Below are 17,456 nucleotides of genomic sequence, written 5' to 3'. Positions count from 1 at the left end.
TAGTGCCACACTATTAATGACGTACTGTAGATGCCAAGTCCGGAGTGCCAGTCTGGCTTTGGTGCTTTACTTCTCATCAGACAGCTGAACACGTTGTACTCCTCCTTCACCGGGAGGACGCTGCTCACTCTCAGAAGACCCTCGGAGTCCCGCTCTGACTTTATTGTGGACTGTGACGTCACGTCTGCCCCATTCATGTCCCTCCAGGTGACTTCTGGTTGGGGTTTCTCTTCTCCGAGCTGCACTCCAGTCGGTCTTCTGGCCTTCAGTGGAGCTCATAGAAATGGAGGGCTGAGCACCTAAAACTAATGAAACACAAAGAGTGGAAGATCAGTGAAGAGAAGAAGAAGAAACACTTTAACATCAGCTGACATGGCATACGATTAGGAATGAACTGCTCAAATAAAGGAATTTGTTTTTTTAGTTTGGAGTGTAGGCTTTGATTTTATTTTGTTTGACTTGTTTCTGATCATTTTATTAATTGCTGATATTTAATGAAACTTGGCAGAGCCACCTGATGGCATCCAGTGTCAAGTTTTAGCCAGGGTCTTAACCCACTTTAGGTGCAGTTTACCATCTGTGGTCTTTTGGTGATTTTTAAATATTATAATTGTGTATATTTCATTGTTTTTGTCCTTATGTATGTTATGTTTATAATCTTTCTCTGTTTATTACTTACCTGTAATGTTTTGGCAAATCTAGTGTTACACAAGCACATGGGGAGCAGCTTATGGACCCGAAGTGCATCACAACAAGTCGAGCCAGGGGACTATGGTGGGGTACTAACCTCTCTCTATCTGTCTCTGTAGAGAAGGCGAAGCACCACCGCCATAATCCTACCTAGACACCTAAGAGAACAACACTTCCAGGTCCCTTTCTCTCCTCTGGTCCCCACTGATGACATCCACTACCCATCCACCACCACGCCTTCCCAGCATTCCATGTTGTTAATTTCTGGTCCGGCTCTTTAAAATGTCCGTCCACCCATCCCTTTTTGTCTGATGATTTCTTGCAATGATTTTGACCTTTTCTTTCACGGTATACAAGGCTGAACACCGCAAATCCTTATGGGCATTTTGTTGTAATTACTACACTAGTTATACACCTTATATCATTTATAGAGTTTCAGGGCTGCAGGACCACCTGAGATGATGTTTATTTGTATCACACAATGTTACTGATTCAAGGTTTTCTCATTTTAATGTATTTTGTATTTTATTCTGGTTTGTCAACATTTATTTTACTTCAGTTCTTTGTATATTCTGTATTTGTCTTTATTTAGTGTTTGTTTCCAATGTCATATATTCTCTGTTGTTCATTCTGTGAAGAGCTTTGATAAGGAGAAATGTACGACATGAATAAATTGTTTCATTATTATTATTATTATTATTATTATTATTATTATTATTATTATTATTATCTTCGTTATCTCATCATGGGACCCGGTCACTCATATTGGCTGACTTTAACATCACCAGTTCACCCAATTCATACGTCTTTCTATTTGAAAGGAAAATCATAAAACTCAGAAAAAAAGTCGAACCTGATGAGGAGGTAGAAGTGCAAACTCTACACTGACAACAAGTGTTCATGGGAAAGTGGACATGGACTTCATCAGGCAGTAGATCTAGCCACTGAGTGCCATCCCATAATACAAGCAGAAACATAAATTCTAAATTCCAAATGCACACTGACCTTCAACAGTGAGTGAGACCTGAGTCTCCTCTTCTGTTTGTCCTGAGTACACATTACATCTGTAGAGCTGTTCATCTGAAACACGGACGTTTCTGATTATTAGAGACACGTTGCCATTCTTGAGGTTGTCTAAGCTCAGAGTTCTTCTTGTGTCACTCTGTATCCTGATATTGTAATTGGTGTATAACAGCTCTGGTGTCCTGATGTCAGTTGTAAACCACCTCACTTCAAAGGCCTCGGCATTAAGCGCTGGTGAGAGGGAGGCTGGCAGGACCACATCTTCACCGACATAAGTGACGACGGGCTTAGAAGGACCAACAACGATGAAGCTGTCTGGAAAGGAAACCACAAGAGTGGAGTGACGACCAGGATGTGATTTGTAAATTAGAAAAAATGACAAAAGTTAATGAAAACCATGTTAGCCTACTCATAAATGTTTCATTATCATTTCATCTTTCTGACTTCTTGTAGAATAAACTGTCCTTAAATTATTTTTCTGGGTTTAAACTATTACAAGCCATTAAACAAAAACAATTAAATTCTTTCTCTTACTTTTCTTTGACAAAAAGCTTACAAACAAATAAATATTCTGTGTAAAGAGACTTGCTTCTGCTGAACTTTACTATGAAGAGAAATGTGTAAATAAAGAGTATGAAACATTTAGCACACTTAAAATTAACAAAATATAACCAGCCATCCATCCATACCTGCCCAGGAGATATCTGTGTTGTGTAGAAACAATAAGATAAGAAGAGTCCATCGCATCTGAAGGTTCATGGCTGAAACACAAAGAAGAGCTCATTGTACCTGTGAAGTCAGCTCCTCTGACAGACTGGTGTGTAAAACAACTCACAGATAAAACTGCATCATCTACACTTCAAATGACAGGAGCAGAGACCACCATTTATAGCTTGACAGCCCCAAGCATTAACTCTCTAAGAAGACAAGAAAAAACTCCCAAGAAAAAACCTTGTAGGGAAAAATGGAAGAAACCTCGGGAAAGGCAGTTCAGAAAGAGACCCTTACAGGTAGGTTGGGTGCAGTGAATGTCAAAAGAAAAATGGGGTCAATACAATACAATACAATACACAGAACAGAACAAATCCTCAATGCAGTATAAAAAAAATGTACAAGTACAGAGGAGAATTTAACAGTAGATGTTATCCCATAATATGATTTGGATTTGTTTTGGAGTCCTGGAGACGTCAGCCATCAAGCTGCCTCCCCTATAGGCCATTCCACAGCTGAGTCAGTGCTGAGACAGCCAATCCGATGAAAGGACCCCTATACCCACGATTCCTACGATCCACCATCAGAGATGACTTTACCTTAGGCAGGCAAACAACTTGGCAGGTGGGCGTGGCACCAAGTGGCACATTTGAGTACCGAGAAGAGAAACAGAATAGGTGAGGGTTATTATTCAATTATAACTATCATGTTACTTATGTTTTAGTGCTAAACTGAAGTCGTGAGTCTTCAGCTGAGACTGAAGGGCATCTCTTATAGTAGCAGGAAGACCAGTCCACAGTTTAGTGGCCCTGTAACTAAAAGATATTCCTTTGCTCTATATAATTATAATTTACAAGCTGGACACCATTATTTTATACCAGAAGAATTGTGACATTGAGTGACATGTCACCAGTAGTCATAGAACAGACAATGGAAATCTGCTGTCAACACAACATGGTGGTAATCAGGCAACAAAATGATACAAAATCTCTATATAAAAATAAAAACATTGAGAAAAACAGTATGGACAATAATTACGCCTTTGAAAATGTAAAATTGATGGCCTAAATTCAGGTAACAGTTTATTAACTATAAAGGTCTACCTTGGGTTGGTTGCCATTTGTCATGAAAGTTACAGACATTGCAGTTTGCCCAGAAGTGACAATCCTGATCTTTTAAACGCCTCTTTGAACTCAGACAGGCCTTCAACACTCGACATCTCCAGCGTCAGATCACACAGCCTCACTGGACTGGCACAACTGGTTCTCTCTCTTAGTGATTTCTCTTTCTTATTTAACATTCATTTTCAGCCCATTCAGTGGAGTCTTTTACAGATCACAGACATGAGACCTCCAGTAAACGTGCTCATATCTTTGCTGATTGAATGTAATATTGTTGTTCATTTCACACTGGCTGCTATGCTGTATATGATGTTCATGTTTATTATGTTAGCAATGCCATTTGATACTAAACTTAGGTACAGGACTTCATTCACCAATTCATTCATTTCTCGCTTTCTCTCATGTGTACTCCTGATGTGTCTTCACCGCCCACCATTTCATGAAACACAAGACTCTCAGTTGTGCCAGTAGATCCAGTAATCAAACCAACAAGGAGAGCCTGACAGCCCAGTTGTTCTCTGCTTATTTCTACTTTCATCCTAACACACCCTGATGACACCGTAAACTGTCTGCACTCCTGTTTCCCCGTTCATGATTATCAGCACACAGCACAGTCAGATCTCATAATAAGTTTGAATCATCACACCTACATTTCTAGGAGTGACAATATGCTGGAGACGATCAGTTCTTTATCTTTTAAATTGAAGGAGCTGAAGGAGCATGTGGTGGAGCTGAGGCTAACCTACATCTGTAAAATCCTGATCAATGTTCATAATGTTCATTAATGTTTGTTGTGGTGGTCTTGACTTGAGTTACTTTTACTGGTGAAAACTCAGGGTGGACAAGCTAATTGATGACAGCACCCTGATCTCATATGAAGGCCTTCTGCTCTGCTCATGGCTCCTTCACTAAACACACACTTCATCTGCACGACCTCAATGTAAACTTGTGTAGCATAAGCCAGTTACACGTTACTGAGTGAGTGAGCCTCCAAATTACAATTCTTATCACTCACAACCTAAGGATTCATTAACAACAGCAATGTAATAAACGTCCATAATGTCTCCACTTACTGCTTTCACTTTGTTTTCTCTCCACTCTCCACATTTAGAGCTCACACATCACGAGGATTTGTCCTTCATCAGCGGTCTGTGAACTTCATGCACAATATGTCAGCCTTTCATGTTCTTAATGTCTTATAAGGCTGTCGAAGGAGAAGGTGGCGTGGAATAACATAAAAGGAGTTGTATAAAGTGTTCCTCCTCTGATTAATTTCTCTTTCGTTTTTAAACAGCAGCCTGCCAACACTGACACACCTGAGTCTTAAAGTGACAGAAACACATTAAAATAAAATGGCCTGTGATCTGACAATAAGACCCTCAGCTTTTATCAGATCTCATGAGAATTCTGTGCTTTTATGATCTTTTTTAGATTTTTTAACAAAGCAGGGCACACACTTATCACCCTTTGTTCAGATTAGAAGCAGACTTGTGGTGTGAGGATCACGTCAGTCCAAGAAAGGAGAGGAGAGCAGAAGAAATCAAAATGGAGTCAGGGCATGCACTTGATTTATTAGAGAATAAAATACATTGCTGACCTCCTCAAATGGTGCAAAACAGAAATACTGGGAATAAGAAAAAGATGAGGAGGTTACAGTCTGTGATAATTTGATTAAATCCAAAGCCAACAGGATATCTTCAGTGGGCTTCTTCTCAAAACTGGAAGAACAAAATGTATTCATGAATTGTAACAAAAAAACAAATAAAGTTGTAGAAAAGAGAATCTCACCTCCTGCTGGTGAACAACATCTCAATAAGCGTTGGGTTTGATTTGACGGGACTCACGTCTATGCTGTGAACTCAGAAAAAGTGAAACCAAACTTAACACTTCTAGAAAATCAGAATCCACAGAATGAAACTCTTATGACATCTAAAGACGGCAGGAGTTTGTTAGCAGGTACAGGTTAGGGTTGTGAGGTGGACTGTCACTAAAACTGGAGAACTTCACTGGTAACACTGAGGACGTGTGAGAACATGTAAGCAGTTGTCATCTTTACACTCGTTCAGTTTCAGTGCTGATATTATTTTAGATGTTTTTTTATTGACTCTGAGGTTTCTATTCAGTTAAAGCTCAGTGTGTCCTGTGGTCACATTCTGACTCGCTGGTGTCCTCCATTGCCTTGCAGCAATTCACATGCAGCCTTTATTAAACATATTATTATTATCCATCCATTTTCCTTCCCATTGAATCCAAACACAGGGTCACGTGGGTCTGCTGGAGCCAATCCCAGTCAACACAGGGCAAGGCAGGAACCAATCCTGGGCAGGTGCAAACCCACCACAGGACACACACACCCACACATCAAGCACACACTAGGGCCAATTTCGAATCGCCAATCCACCTAACCTGCATGTCTTTTGGATTGTGGGAGGAAACCAGAGCGCCGGAGGAAACCCACGCAGACACGGGAGAACATGCAAACTCCACGCAGGGAGAACCCAGGAAGCGAACCGGGTCTCCTATCTGCCAGGCAGCAGCGCTACCACTGCGCCACCATTCCGCAGTTAAAGTTCAGTATAAAGCCATAAGGATACGTTCCCTTTTCTGGACTGTACAGTACTTTTGAACTAAGATATTTTATCATCACAATACTTTCCTTTGACATAATTCACATACAATATATATTGTAAATACAAACAAGAGACCAAAAGAAGATTTGAGATTACAGGCTGGTGATCCCCATTGAATGAGACTCTTCACAAAGTAAAGAAACACAAATAGCAACAGAAAGTTCAGAGCTTCACCAACATGGCGTTTTAGTGCCCTCTAGTGGGCTAAAAGAATCGCTGGCTCATAGGCTCAACTCGGCTCTGCTAGACAAATAAATGACAACTCCAGCTGACTTGGTGCCAGTTTTACGCTGGTTTTGGCAGAAGAGGCGGGGCTTGAGGAGGAAGACACATTTTTCCTTCATTTACTCTTCTGCTCCACAGTTTAAAATCACAAATCAAACAATTCAGATGTGATTAAAGTGCACATTGAAGACTTCTCATGTTTGGCACATTTAGTGTCACAGGTGTTTGTGATTCCTCAGGTGTGTTTCATGGCTTCATAAGATACCTCAGCTTACTGCTGCCCTTTGGAGTCTGTAGCTGCCATTGTTCAACATGAGGACAAGAGCTGTGCCAGTGAAAGTCAAAGAAGCCAATATGAGGCTGAAAAACAAGAACAAAACCATTCAGGACAATCGAAAAACCTTAGGATGACCAAATCAACTGTCTGGAACACCATGAAGAAGAAAGAACACACTGGTGAGCTCAGTAATCACAAAGGGACTGGTAGGCCAAGGAGGACCTCCACTGATGATGACAGAAGAATCCTCACTGTGGTCAACAAAAAGCCCCAAAGGCCAGTCTGACAGATCAGAAAGAGTCTTTAGGGGCAAATGTGGATGTAACAGAGATGACAACCTGCAGAACAGAAATACAGAGACCACACTGCAAGATGAAGCCATTAGTGAGCCACAACTACAGGAGGACCAGATTATAGTTTTAGAAGAAAGACTTCAGAGAGCCTGCAGAAGTTTGGAATAAGGTCTTGTGGACAGATGAGACAATGATGAACCAGCATCAGAGTGATGGCAAAGCAAGGTTTAGAGATGAAATTACCCTGGTCAAGATCCAAAGCTGACCACCTCATCTGTTAAACATGGTGCTGGTGGTGTTATGGTTTGGGCATGTGTGGCTGGCACAGGTCCTGGTACACTTCTCTTCCTTGGTGATGGACCTGCTGACGACCATGGCACAATGAATTCTGAGGTGTACAGAGAAATCTGATCTGCTCAGGGTCCAGTAAATGCCCCAAACTCATTGGATGGCGCTTCATCCTACAAGAAGATAATGATATAAACAGACTGCTGAGAGAAGACAGGAGCTTTTCAAGGCTACAAAATGGTAAATTCTGGAATGGCCAAGCCAGTCACCCGATTTAAATCCAACTGAGCAGGCCTACCATATGCTGAAGAGAAACCTAAGGGACAAGCCCCCAAACAAGCAGGAGCTGAAGATGTCAGCATTAGAGGCCTGGCAGAACAACACCAGAGAAGGTCCTCAGCACCTGCTGATGTCTATGAATCTCAGACTTCAAGCAGTCATTACATGCGGGAGATATGTGACAAAGTCCTAAATGTGACATCAGCTTTAATAGACCTACCATTGCTGTGTCCAAACATTATGGTGTCCTGAAAGGGGACCATGTAGACAAAGTGCTGTCTTTTATACAAGGTGTGACCAAAATGTCTGTAAATCTCCTTAAATGAAAGTCTGCAATGTGCACCTCAGTCACATCTGAATTGATTTATAATTTTAAACTGTGGAGCGGAGGAGCAAATCAAGGACTAACGTGTCTTTGTGTCAGACATTATGGAGGGCACTGTAAGATAGACTGACCGATTGTTCACCCGTGCTGATGACGTTGTTCTGATTGTTAGAAACTAAAGCAGCCTGACTGGGAAATCTAAGGTACTTGAAAATGAATCAAAGAGGACAGGTCTACAAATCTACGAGGACAAGACAACATACACGATACATAAGTACAGAGAGTGGGGTAAGATTTAGAAATGTAGACACGCTGACCTACGACAATAACAATTACTGAGGGTGAGTGACTTCAAATACTTAGGAGTCATTTGTAATGAACACTACGTGGTACGTTCTACAATTAGAGCAAGGCTAGCTGCGATAAGCGACAAGCTTTATTATGATTTACAAGGATTAATGACATCCAGTCTGTTGACCTGAAAACTAAAGGAGCAGATTTATCAAGACATAATAAAACTAGCATTTCTGTATGAGGCTGAATGTTGGACATTAACAAAAGTGAAGAAACCTGGGAAAGAAAGGTGTTGGGGAAGATATGTGGGCCTGCAAATGACGATGGCATGGAGAATAAGGACTAATGCTGAAGTCATGGATGGAGTTACAGTATGTGAGAACATTGACCTGGTGACAGATGAGAAAATCAAAAGACTCTTGTGGCTGTACCTCTGTGAAATATCACAATAAATACATAATTATATTAAATATGGGAGTTTACAACATCTCCCGTTTCCTCCCTCAGTTCAAAGACATGCAGGTTAGGTGCTTTGGTGTACTAAGTGTGTGTGTGTGTGTGTGTGTCACCCTGCGATGGACTGGCACCCTGTGCTGACTGGGATAGTCTCCAGCAGACCACCAGGACCCTTTACAGGACTTAGTGGGTTTGAAAATGACTGACTGACATGAAGGAATAAGGAACAAAAGGCATATTTCATGACCCATTTCATTATTTAGACTTGCCTTTCATGTTGTTATTATTTATTTTGTCACATTTCAAATACTTTGATTTATTTATTTATTTATTTATTTATTTATTTATTTATTTATTTATTTGTGTATTTATCCATCCATCAATTAGATTTCTAACCCACTTTATCCTGTGCAGAGGTAGAGTCACACAGAAGATGTTGCCTATCCCAGGAAGTATAAAGCTCTTTTCTTTTCTTTTGTCTGTGCCAATTAAACATCACATAAATCTCATTCAACATTTTACAGTGTGCCAACTTTGGCAGTCAGTATGACCCATGTAACCATGTTGGGACAAGAAAAACTCAACTGAAATTTTAAAATGGCATCCATCTTGTCACAAAGTTATTAAAATTAGGGTGGTCCAGTGCCATTTAGGCATCACAGTAAAACCTATTCATTAGATATGGCAAGTTTGCAAGCGAATATGTCCCATTAACTCACTTTGGACCAGGCAAATCTCAACTGCAATATAAAATGGGAATCTTGTCACAAAGTTTTGAAAAGAAGGGTGGCAAAATGCCGCATAACCCAGATAAACATGAAAGTTAATCCAAGTCATTGAAAATTGGACTGTGACAAATGTGCCAGTCAGTGTGGGACAGGTGGTCACATTGGGCTGTGAAGTGAAACTTAACAAAGGCATCTGCATTTTCTCCAAACTAGTGTAGTCTAATGCCATCTCACCCTCTGCAGTGCCCATTAAACATCTAATTCCATTCACTAGATATGGGAATGTGCCAACTTTGCCTGTCAATTTGACCCATAAAGTCACCTGTCTCGTCACAAAGCCATGACAATGAGGGCTGCACAACATCACCTAATGCTTTACTGTGCCCACTAAACCTCAGAGTACATCTTACACATTAGATAGGATAGTGTGCCACGTTGTTATTGAGCTGAACAAATCTGAACTGCCAGTTAACAAAGGCACCTGTCTTGTCACAAAACTTTAAAATTAAGTTGGTCCAATTTCATGTAACTCTTTTGTATTCGGTCAGGTGTAAAATGTGGGAAACTGATTTATTTTTTCGAATAAATGGCCCATGTTAGTGACGCACATTAATTATCTTTTTATGCTGTAGAATATTTTGACTTGCTCTTAACGCTAGAATAAGTAACTGCTTTGCACAAGTTGTGTAAATAAGAAACTGTCTGGAAGTAAATAACTTCAGGCTCATGTGAAACGGTCACGTTCTCCACATATCTCCGTGGACTTTATGCCAGACCTCCTGGAGACTTGAAGGTGAAGTAAATAGAGAGTCCAATGGCGCCCCCATTATGGATTAGCGTCACAGCCAGGGCTGATTGCCCACATATGTTCACTAAATGCTGCTATGGAAAACTCTGGTCCATGAGATCTCCAGTTAGTCTGCAGCGAGATCACAAACACACAACACCAAGGCGGCAACTGAACCAACGACCAAAGCTTTAGCTCATATAGAGTGTAGGGTCGCTGTCAAGAACAACTCCATCGATCCACCATTGTGGCACATGCATAGTAACAAAATTGATTGTTTCTTCTTCGATAGAGAGTGCCTCGTGCATCCAGTGATGTATTTTTGACAGTTTGTTCACACTTGAGAATTTTACTCAATTTTCCAAAGCAAGCATAACTTTCAGAAGCACAAGTGTATTTTTAGAAGCAATTGTAATTTTCAGAAGCACACGTAACTTTCAGGAGTAAGTCGTTAATTTACTCGCTTTATTTAGTGAGACTCTTTTCCTCCATTAAATACACAGTACCTTTCACATTGGGAGTTACAAGTGTTTCTGTGTCTTTATTTCTTAAATGGCTTACCTTCCAGTGGAGCATCTCATTTATCTGTAGTGCTGAGATTGCAAGTTCCTACAGAGGATTCTAATGACAGCGAGGACATCATCGGTGTGTCTCTCCCTCCATACCAGACACCCACAGCACACACAGCCTCCGTCTAGCATTGTGCCTGACGCCTCACACCATGCATACGGGCTCTCTGAGCTCCTGCCATCTAGCAGATGGTATCACAGTGTCCATGCCAGACTATCCAGTCTATGGAGTAGTTTCTTCCACCACGCTGTCTGACTCCTCAGTACCTCCTCACTATGACCTGTGGACTCTGAACTTTACACTTTTTAAACAATTGAATAAATCAAATAAATACACACATTAGAGTTTATCAGTGATGAACAGTTACTACATTCCAGATGTTCATTTCTTATCTGCTTATATTGCACTTTTTAACAATAATGTTGCTACTGTTAAGCTGTCACTGGTCCAGTTAGACCTGATTTGCTGGACTTTCTCCTACTGTTGTCCTATCAATTTACTGCACACTGACTTGTCTGATCCTGAAGACTCACAATTTAGTTTTAATCAGAATGACAGTAACTTGGACTTGAACTTGAATTTGATTTTAATTCTCTTATGGGACACAAGAGGGTGCTATTCATGCACAGTTATGTATTCTGGGGATTTTCTGCTCCAGCAGACCCCCGTGACCCTGTAGTTAGGATACAGTAGGTTGGATAATGGATGGATGGATGGATGTCTTGACTTATTAGCCCACACTAAGTCACTGACTGACTTCACCTACGTGTGTCTGTGGGCAGAGGTGCAAATTAAAAACAGCCTGAAGTGTGAGCTGCTGACTTTAAAAGCATATCAATAGAAACGCTGCTAACTAAGCAAATGCAGCCACAGATATCTGGAACAATTTGTGTTGTTTGTGAACGTTCAGTAAGTCTTACACAGCTCTGAACATCGGCTTTGGGACTCAGAGTCTACGGCAGAGTTAAATGAATTAGTTCATCAGAGGCAGGAAGTGGAAATCACAGGAAATGCAAGCCCACCTACCACTTACATACTTAAAAGTGTAAATAATCATTTAATTCTATAGCAACTAACTAACAATCTGACTGGACTGAATGCTGTTGTCATTACTATTGAACAATAAAGAATGTAGAAGTATAAAGGACATCATGCTAACTAACAGAAGAAATAAGAACTTGGTATCAGAGGACATCAAACCTCCAGTTTAGAGCAACTTTGGTGAAAATAAACCTGATGAGCTCTACAGCCACGTAGCACCAGCAAAGTGGGGTCAGGCTGACGGCCTCCTGGTCATTCTTGAATGGTCTGTTGTGCTTATCTCAGCCCTGTGTCCACCACAAGTGAAACCCAAGGCTATCAGCTGCTCTGATGTCTCTTTCCATGGTCTTAGTAAGGTCATTAACATCTTCTATGAACAAACGCAGTATGAAGTGCATCTCAGGCTGATCTATTTGGAGTGGACAGCCCTGAATTTGGAGAACTTCAACTTGAGATCAGTGGTGCCTTCTTAATAGTAGGAAGAGCAATTCAAAGTTGGGGAGCCATGTAGTTAGAGACATGACTGTGATGATGCTCCTATCCAGCTGCTGGGAGCTCTCAAACCCGACACCGCCGATAGTTATGACCAAGATGAGCTGACAATAGAGGACGGTGGAAAAAGTGCTTATGTGCTTTTATTAAAAACTAGTCAACACAACAGAAAAACCAACAAAAGTCAATAGTGCAGTGTAAAAAAAATAGAAGTTCATAAATAAATCAAGTAAAAATCAGAGATTAAAATTGCAGTCTAACTTGTTCTGATCTCAGTCCACCTCCTTCAATTTCTCCCTGGCTCACCCATTACTCGCGTAGCCGGCGGAGACTCAGCAGCCATCACGGCCAGACTGTCTGAGGTCGGCTCTCCTCCCTTCTTCCTTCACGCTCACATAGTCGCTCCTCGGAAGCCTACGGAGGGCACCTGCCTTGCTCACCACACTCCACCCAGATGTTCAGTGGGGCAAACTAGACCCTAGAGTGCCACAGTTAACGCTCCTTCACGGGGCACCACCTCGTGCTGTCTCCTCCATCCAGGTGGCCAGATCCTCCTGCTAAGACTGCCTTTCATGACTTAACCTCTTTCTTTGTTTTCCTTTTTTTTGATTTCTCCCCATCTTCCAATTCTATGCCAGTCAGTATACATATACAGTGGGTACGGAAAGTATTCAGACCCCCTTCAATTTGTCACTCTTTGTTATATTGCAGCCATTTGCTAAAATCATTTAAATTCATTTTTCCTCATTAACCCTACTATTATCCTAGCATTTCCACCCATCTGTTATCTTGGGGTCGGTGCCGACCGTGTCCTAAATCAGCCTCCCTCAAGCCTCAAACATTTTTTATCATTCAGTTTGTTTCCTTACCTCTTGGTTACCTTGTTAGGCTTCCTTATCCATGAAAAGATTTTAAAATTTGGTTTTAAAATTTTTGGTGTGGCCCTCTGAAGATGAGACGTATGATGTCAATAAAACGGCCCAGTCCAAAAAAATTGGTAAAATCAACCTCAGGAGAATTATACAAATAAATCAAAGGTTTATATGTTACCTGACTATTACTGAGGGGTATTAGAACACAACTGTAAAAATTACAATTTTTATTTTAATAATATTACTATCAATATCAATATTATTAATATTAGTAACATCTGTGGTGTTAGGGTTGGTTTTGACCCATATATATTTACTTCAAGAAGAAGGCAAAAAAGTATTTTTTCCAAAAGTTGAACTTTAATTCAATTACAAAGACAAAGCCAAACAAGTAAGACAAAATAAAATACAAAATAAATTACAAAATGTAGATCAAACAAACAATCAAACCAATAGAATTAGTATTACGGAGGTAGGGTGGTAGCTCTCCAGGAGCAGGATTGCTACTGTATGTTTACACTATGTGCAAGTAGGACAGTAAGTGACATTTTTAGTGTGCTCTTTGCAAATATATTTCTTGCATTTGGCACACATGGAATTGGTTTCTCTGTCCTTGCTGCTTGGGCCGACCTGACAGTGCTTTCTTTTGGAATCCGGCAGCCTCTCTGGGTCTGGGTCTGTGACTGTGGCAGGGCTAGCTGTGGCAGGGCTGGCTAAAGGGAAGGATGCTGGTGCTGAAGCTCTTCGTCTTCCTGCTGACCACTCCTGGATTGAACATCAAAGGCAGGCGCTGCACCCATCTCTCCCCGACATCCTTGTCACGTCTTGCTCTCATGTCTCGGTTGTCAAACCTGAGGACTCTCAAGATCATGTGGAAGCTCTTCAGTGACATCGTGGCCGAAAAATATTTCTGCCTGTTGCTGTGTCCCAGAGACTGGCTGTGGTCTCATTGCTGGATCGGTATACTCCAGCAAGAAGAAGAATTCCAATATAAGCATCCAGGAATTCTTCATCAAAGTCAATCCATGTGTCTCCGTAGACTTTTTGTCCTTCTAGGTTTGTCATGTCAAGTATTATTTTCTTCAGCGATGATGGCATGAACTGTTCAAAACTTGTTTTGATGTCACTTATCCTTGTTATGGCAAACCTTGTGACCCCAGGAGTCATTCTGATGATATTTTCAGCAGCTGCCCTGCCAGTTGTCCTGCGAGTCTCGTCAGGTGGTACTAACCTCCAGGAGATGCTGCCATTCTTGGACTGTAGTACTTCAGCTGGTGGGGAAACTGCTTCAGAGGTGATCTCCTCCTCAGACTCTGTGTCTGTGTCTTCTGACTGACACTCCACAATGTCTTCCTCCTCTGAGTCCACCTCATCAGTGACGCTGTGCCACTCTGTAACTTGTCCTTCAGCTAGGATATGATCCAGAGCTTGGAGTGCTGTGAATCTGGCCATTTTTACCTCTGCAAATTAGATGCTTTCTCCAGTCACAATCACCAAACTGAACTGGTCTGGGTCTGTTTTGTCTGGGCTGTCTCTGTTTTTTTACTCGGGGGAGGTGTGAAGAGATAAGCCCCTGACTACAGCTCGGGGATGGGAGAGGCCTGCTACCTGACAGAGTTGTGTGGGGGTGTGGGGGGGGGCCAGAGTGAGCTGAGAGTGTGTTTATACTGGAACTTAAGTTTGGCCAGTATTTATTGTTTTATGATCTCTTATTGTACCCTGGGTCGTGGTACCCGGTAAGACCACAGGCAGTGAATTTCTGATTAGAGAAATAATTTACCTTTTTTTTTTTTTTTTTTTTTTTTTGTTTAAATGAAAGTTTCAGAAAAATAGAAAAAGCCTTGATGCAGTAAACAAAATGTATGTGGTACTTTTATGCATTTAAAACTTGAAAACGGGTCGGTACCGACCCTAGGGTAATAGTAGGGTTAATGTACACACAGCACTCCATATTGACAGACAACAAAAAGAATTTTTGAAATTGTTGCAGATTTATTAAAAAAGAAAAATTGAAATATCACCTGGTCCTGTGGATTGACCAGGATTTCCACAACAATTCTGACCCCTTTTCTTATGTGGTAAGGCGTGTTTAAAGCTACAAACATAGCACCCCCAACTGGTCATGCATGGTTTCATGATGAGTTCAATCATTTCAACGTGTGATGACCAGCCTCTCATACTCTTCATCAGTGATGTATGTTCTGCACTGAGTAGTGTGAATGCATGCAAGGCTGTAGGCCTGATGGCATCTAAAGCTGTGTGCTCAGGGCTTGTGCTGGTGACCTGGCTGGTGTCTTTGCTGGCATTTTCAACTTGCAATCGTCATTCCTGCACTGAGACAATCTATTGTAATGGGCTTGATTATTGTACTCAGTCCAATTATCATGAAGTGCTTTATGAGAGGCTGGTCCTGGTCCACTTTTATGTCTGCCTACCCCCCACATTCCATCCCTATCAGTGTGCATATCGAGCAAACTGGTCAACTGAGGCATTTCACTCCACCCTGACCCACCCGATGACAGCAATACCTGAGTGATTATGTTGGTTCTTGTCTTTGGTTCAGCATTCCTTATCCTGTAATATTAGCCTGTAAGTCCGCCACTAAGACTCCTTCATCAGTAAGAAGATTCATGACCAACAGCTCAGCCCGACAACTGCACTCATCTGACCCTGAGCACTTGTGTCCCACAGGATGAGAGCAGAGCCCCTTACTCTGCGTACCTTTTACCTAAGACTGTGTCCCATGTGTGATCCCAGCACTATTATCAGGTACACAAATAGCACAATGGAACAATGACAAGTCCAATTACAAAGCCTTAGTCGCATTCATTATGAGACATTAATTGATAGCTAAGTGATTCTACGGAGGGGCTGTGAAATTCACTTTATTCCCAGTCTGCCCTTTTGCCCATGATTTCCTATGTGAGTGGCAAGATCAGGTAGGAAACCAAAATGTTATCAGTACAGGGTGGTCCACATCTAATTATGCAGATCCAGACAATTCTTCATGTTGTCAGTTCGCAAAGTTCTCGATGGTCCGGGATTTTTGGATGATTTTCTATGTAATAAATTGTTAAATGGTGCGACTCAAGCCACTTAAACCTTAACACCAGCAAGACCAAGGAGCTGGTGGTGGATTTTAGGAGGCCCAGGCCCCTCATGGACCCTGTGATCATCAGAGGTGACTGTGTGCAGAGGGTGCAGACCTTTAAATATCTGGGAGTGCAGCTGGATGACAAATTGGACTGGACTGCCAATACTGATGCTCTATGTAAGAAAGCTCAGAGCAGACTATACTTTCTGAGAAGGTTGGCATCCTTCAACATCTGCAGTAAGATGCTGCAGATGTTCTACCAGACGGTTGTGGTGAGTGCCCTCTTCTACGGTGGTGTGCTGGGGTGGCAGCATAAAGATGAAAGACGCCTCACGCCTGGACAAACTTGTTAAGAAGGCAGGCTCTATTGTAGGATTAAAGTTGGACAGTTTAACATCTGTGGCAGAGCGACGGGCATTAAGCAAACTCCTGTCAATCATGAAGAGTCCACTGCATCCACTGAACAGGATCATCTCCAGGCAGAGGAGCAGCTTCAGTGACAGACTTTTGTCACCGTCCTGTTCCACTGACAGACTAAAGAGATCGTTCCTCCCCCACACTATGCGACTCTTCAATTCCACCCGGGGGAGTAAATGCGAACATTAATTTTATTTTAATTTTTTTTCATTTTTATTACTATTTAATTTAATATTGTTTCTTTGTATCAGTATACTGCTGCTGGATTATGTGAATTTCCCTTGGGATTAATAAAGTATCTATCTATCTATCTATCTATCTATCTATCTATCTATCTATCTATCTATCTATCTATCTATCTATCTAATAAGTTACAGCGTGATGAAAATTGCATAATTAGATCTGGACCACCCTATACAGACAAGACAAATTTAGAGACTTTACACAAAACCCAACATTTCTGAATGACTGAAGCATCAGGCAATCCAAAGGGCGCAACAGGATACACAAACTGTCCTACTTCTCTTAAGAACATTTCTTCCTGTCACTGCCGCATATTTGAATTAAATTATAAGCATTCTTCTGATCACAGTAGGTAATATAGAAGGCTCTCAGAGTTTGTTTTAGCAAAGGTATGATAAAAGAAAGAGCTTATTTGATTTTAATAATTGCTGTGTTTAAAGCTCTATAATTAATACAAGGCTTAAGGCCTGTTTTTCCACAAAAAATAACCGAGTGCCATTAGCGCTGGTAGAATGTGCACCAAACCATTAAGCAGGTTTTCCTTTATATGCTCATCCAGGCCTTTGGTCTCTGAGCCAGAGAAAGAATGTCAGCTTATCC

The 17,456-nt window shown here is 41.3% G+C and overlaps 1 protein-coding gene across 1 annotated transcript; it reads right to left on the bottom strand.

Annotated features, from left to right (window-relative positions):
• Nucleotides 1-66: 66 nt before the first annotated feature.
• Nucleotides 67-4,813, bottom strand: LOC120520072 (butyrophilin subfamily 2 member A2-like). Its single transcript, XM_039742712.1, has 4 exons — nt 4,619-4,813; nt 2,403-2,474; nt 1,696-2,028; nt 67-305 (listed from the first exon to the last, which is right to left on the bottom strand). The coding sequence occupies exons 1-4, from the start codon at nt 4,650-4,652 to the stop codon at nt 67-69; spliced, it is 678 nt and encodes a 225-aa protein (XP_039598646.1). The 5' UTR covers nt 4,653-4,813.
• Nucleotides 4,814-17,456: the final 12,643 nt, after the last annotated feature.

Source organism: Polypterus senegalus, unplaced genomic scaffold (genome assembly GCF_016835505.1).
Source record: "Polypterus senegalus isolate Bchr_013 unplaced genomic scaffold, ASM1683550v1 scaffold_3471, whole genome shotgun sequence".
Lineage (NCBI taxonomy): Eukaryota > Metazoa > Chordata > Cladistia > Polypteriformes > Polypteridae > Polypterus > Polypterus senegalus.
The sequence above is the reverse complement of the archived record's forward strand: the minus strand, read 5'-3'. Positions and strand labels throughout refer to the sequence as shown.

Coding starts and splice junctions, on each gene's coding strand:
- LOC120520072 (XM_039742712.1), bottom strand. CDS start 4,652: ATGTGGAGAGTGGAGAGAAAACAAAGTGAAAGCA. Junction 2,475..4,618: donor GAGAAAACAAAGTGAAAGCA/GTAAGTGGAGAC, acceptor TTTGTGTTTCAG/CCATGAACCTTCAGATGCGA. Junction 306..1,695: donor GGTCTCACTCACTGTTGAAG/GTCAGTGTGCAT, acceptor GTGTTTCATTAG/TTTTAGGTGCTCAGCCCTCC.